General features: G+C 48.8%; 1 protein-coding gene across 1 annotated transcript; it reads right to left on the bottom strand.

The window, feature by feature from the left end:
• Positions 1 to 926: 926 nt before the first annotated feature.
• Positions 927 to 2,327, bottom strand: LOC121835045. The gene has a single exon (XM_042288963.1). It carries the CDS (start codon positions 2,325 to 2,327, stop codon positions 927 to 929), a length of 1,401 nt encoding a protein of 466 aa, XP_042144897.1.
• Between the last annotated feature and the right edge of the window lie 929 nt (positions 2,328 to 3,256).

Here is a 3,256-nt window from a genome sequence, read left to right as displayed (position 1 = left end):
GAGCTCGCCGGGATGCGGCGCGAAGGTTCAAATATGTCAGGTCTGGGACTGGTTTTGTTGTTGGGAGCGTTATTTGCTTAGTGGCGACTTTGAAGGCGGTGGTTACGGCCTCCTCAATCGCTGGAGGATTTTGGCCTGTTAATATCGTGCTAAGGGTTACGCGATAAACGTCCCAGTTGGTAATCTGATGCGTTCTGATCTTCCGTGGAATGGCCGTGATGGGGAGGAGCAAGATGGGCACGTGGTCACTTCCCCATGTGTCAGGTTCTGCATTCCAGACCATCTGTATTTCGGGTGATACGAATGTTAGATCGAGAACGCTGTCTGTTTTAAGAAGAGGGCGAATGAATGTTGGCGATCCGTTGTTGAGGCATATTAAGCCTAGATCTTTCGTTACATCAATGAGCGCATTTCCCCTTTGTGTGGTTGTGTCACTTCCCCAAACAGGGTGGTTCGCATTAAAATCTCCGCACCATATAATTGGCCCAGGACAGCGTTTTCTGATCTTTCTCATTCCATCGGGTTCCCATGGTTGGTGAGGACGTATGTAGCTTGAGACAACAGTAATATCACGCTTGTCCATTCTTATTGTTAGAGCTGTATGTTCACCGTATAGAGTGTTCAAGTCGCTAAGGTCGATTTCCATTTGTTTGAGGTGATTCTGCACGAATATAGATGCCCTAGACTTCCCGTCGAGGTGCGGTGTCTTACTGTGATATTGGACGTATGGGGATAATCGATGAGGTCCTGGTTGCACATACGTTTCTTGAAGAGCAAGAACATTTGGTTGAAGCTCCAGGAGGCGGTGACGAAGTTCGGAAAGTCGAGGTCGAAGAGTATTAACATTCCACTGGATGATCGATGGAAGCATCTTGATACGACCGGGCGCTACCGGCGCGCGCACAGGGGATCCTGCAGCGTTGCTCTCAGGCATCGCTGTGTTGAGAATTTTTCACGATTCCGACGATAGCTGTCTCAAAGAGCATCATTCCTTGTAAAATTATCTTCAATGTGCTTGGTGGCATTTGTGCAATGGCACTCCGCAGTGCAGAGAAGATGAAGCCTATTAAGCTATCGGCAGATGTGGCTGATTCTTGCGCTGGCTTCTCAGACACACGTCGACCAGAGAGTACATCACTGTATGCAAGGTTTCTATTTGGTCTAGTCTGGGTCATTTCCTGTTGGTCCTTCTTCGCATCTGACTTTCCTGAGTTTTCTTTATCAGTGGTTGGAGAACGTTTAGAAGAGATATTCATTGACCTCGATGCAGCTCTTTTTGGCGAGTCCATCTTAGGTTGAATTTTTCGTCCTGCTTGCGCATGGGAACGATCTGCGTGCGTTGCTTCTTTTTGGAGCGCAGGATATTCTTCTTGTGCTACAGGTAGTTCACGTTGTGTTTCAACAAACTTTGGTCCGTAAATGAAAGAGTTTTTCCTTGTAAGTGCTGCCAGGCGTACCTTGCAATTTGCATAAGAAGCTGGATGGTCACCGAGACAGTTCGCACATTTGGTGGGAAGTGTGCCAGGGCATTCTTTGGACGAGTGTGGTTCTCCACATCTTTTGCATTTTGTTTTCCCCTTGCAGTACTTTGCAATGTGGCCGAGGGCCTGGCAGTTGAAACACCTTGGAGGTGCTTCAATGTGCTCGGTTACCTCGTGCCGTGTGAAGCCGAGGTTGATCTTGTCCGGTCGCTCGGTGTTTGGACGGAATGTTAGAACCACTCGGTCGGTTGGTTGGGAAACATCTGTTGCATTTTCGCGTCGCTGGTAGAGCCGACGAGCGGCGATCACACCGGCTGGTCCCAGAAATTCGTTAAGGTCATTATCAGTGTACCACTTTGGTACCCCTTTGATTAGACCGAAGTTTTGTAGGTACGCTTTGGGTATGGTTGCTTGTACCGGGATCCCACAAAGGGAGTGCACTTTGAGAAGTCGATGCACAGTCGGTACTTCCGAGACATCAAGTAAAAGACCTCCCCTCGCTGTGAAACGATGTCTCACGATGGGCGCACCAGCCAGTGTCTCTACTTCAGCAGACAATTTCAGCGGGTTTTGTTGCTGCAACCGCTTATCCTCCTGCACGGGCGTTAGAAGGACTGGAACTCCTGTCGTCCTCTGTCGACGATATTGCACTAAGGTGAACTCAGAGTCCTCTCCGGCTTCCGTCTCTTCCATTTTTTCGGGGTGGTCGTTCACTGATATCTCCTCATCATCACCGTCTCCCTTACGTCGCTTAGTTTGGGGGCTTACTTGTGTTCCATTGTAGGTATGGTCTGATTCGGTAATATCCGAGGTCGTGGCTGGGGGATGTCCATCGGCACAGGACATACCAGGTGTACCCCTGCCTCGAAAGGCCAAGGTTGACTTGAATGGGCGTCTTAAAATATACGTGTCCAAAAATTGAAACAAGAGAAGAAAAAATGGCGACCTAGTGAAATAGGATTCTTCTTCCTCCTCACTGCTAGGATACGCGTCTCTTATTTCTGCGTGATGACGTCTGAACATCTAACGTCTTGACACTTCTTCCTTTTTAGGGGCGAAGCTCCTTAGGGGCTAGCCACGTCCGTATGTCCTTCCGATGCCCGGCGTCGGGGGCTCGTGCTCCTGCTCGTGAGCTCAAGCGCTCACGTGCTCACGAGTACGTGAGCACGTGCTCATGTAGGGAAAAAAAAACGCATCTCCGCGTGGTGAATGATGTTGATTGGGGCGAAGCTCTGGTGGTGCTTGTCTGCCTAGACGGTGAGCCGCAGCATGCCGAGCCTTTCGTTCGTTTGTATCCATGTCGGAAAGAGAATGTGTGGTATGGAACATGGTTATATACGCATTTGAGCATTTGACCGCAGTGCGACATGGATGAAAACGAACGAAAGGCTCCGCATGCTGCGGCTCAGCGTCTACGCAGACAAGCGCCACCAGAGCTTCGCCCCAATCAACATCATTCACCACGTGGAGATGCGGTGAATGATGTTGATTGATGAAACCTTTTCAAGTCTAAAACTGGTCCTCTTCGCTACAGTGAACGGATGCCTGACAACAGGAAAAATACCGGAAGGACAAAAATTGTCAATAGTGAGACAGCTATACAAAAAGGGTGGTAAGACAGAATCAGGAAACTGTAGGCCGATATTAATATTGCCGACAATTGCTCACATTCTCGAAAAATCGGTACGCTATGAATGGCTTCTGTGAGAGAATTTCGTTATTGAACGATGAGCAATACGGTTTCAGGCAACAAAGGAACACTATTTCATTGCTTA

This window comes from Ixodes scapularis, unplaced genomic scaffold (genome assembly GCF_016920785.2).
Source record: "Ixodes scapularis isolate PalLabHiFi unplaced genomic scaffold, ASM1692078v2 PGA_scaffold11__112_contigs__length_91849675, whole genome shotgun sequence".
NCBI classification, from domain to species: Eukaryota; Metazoa; Arthropoda; class Arachnida; order Ixodida; family Ixodidae; genus Ixodes; species Ixodes scapularis.
This window is presented reverse-complemented; position numbering and strand designations above follow the sequence as displayed.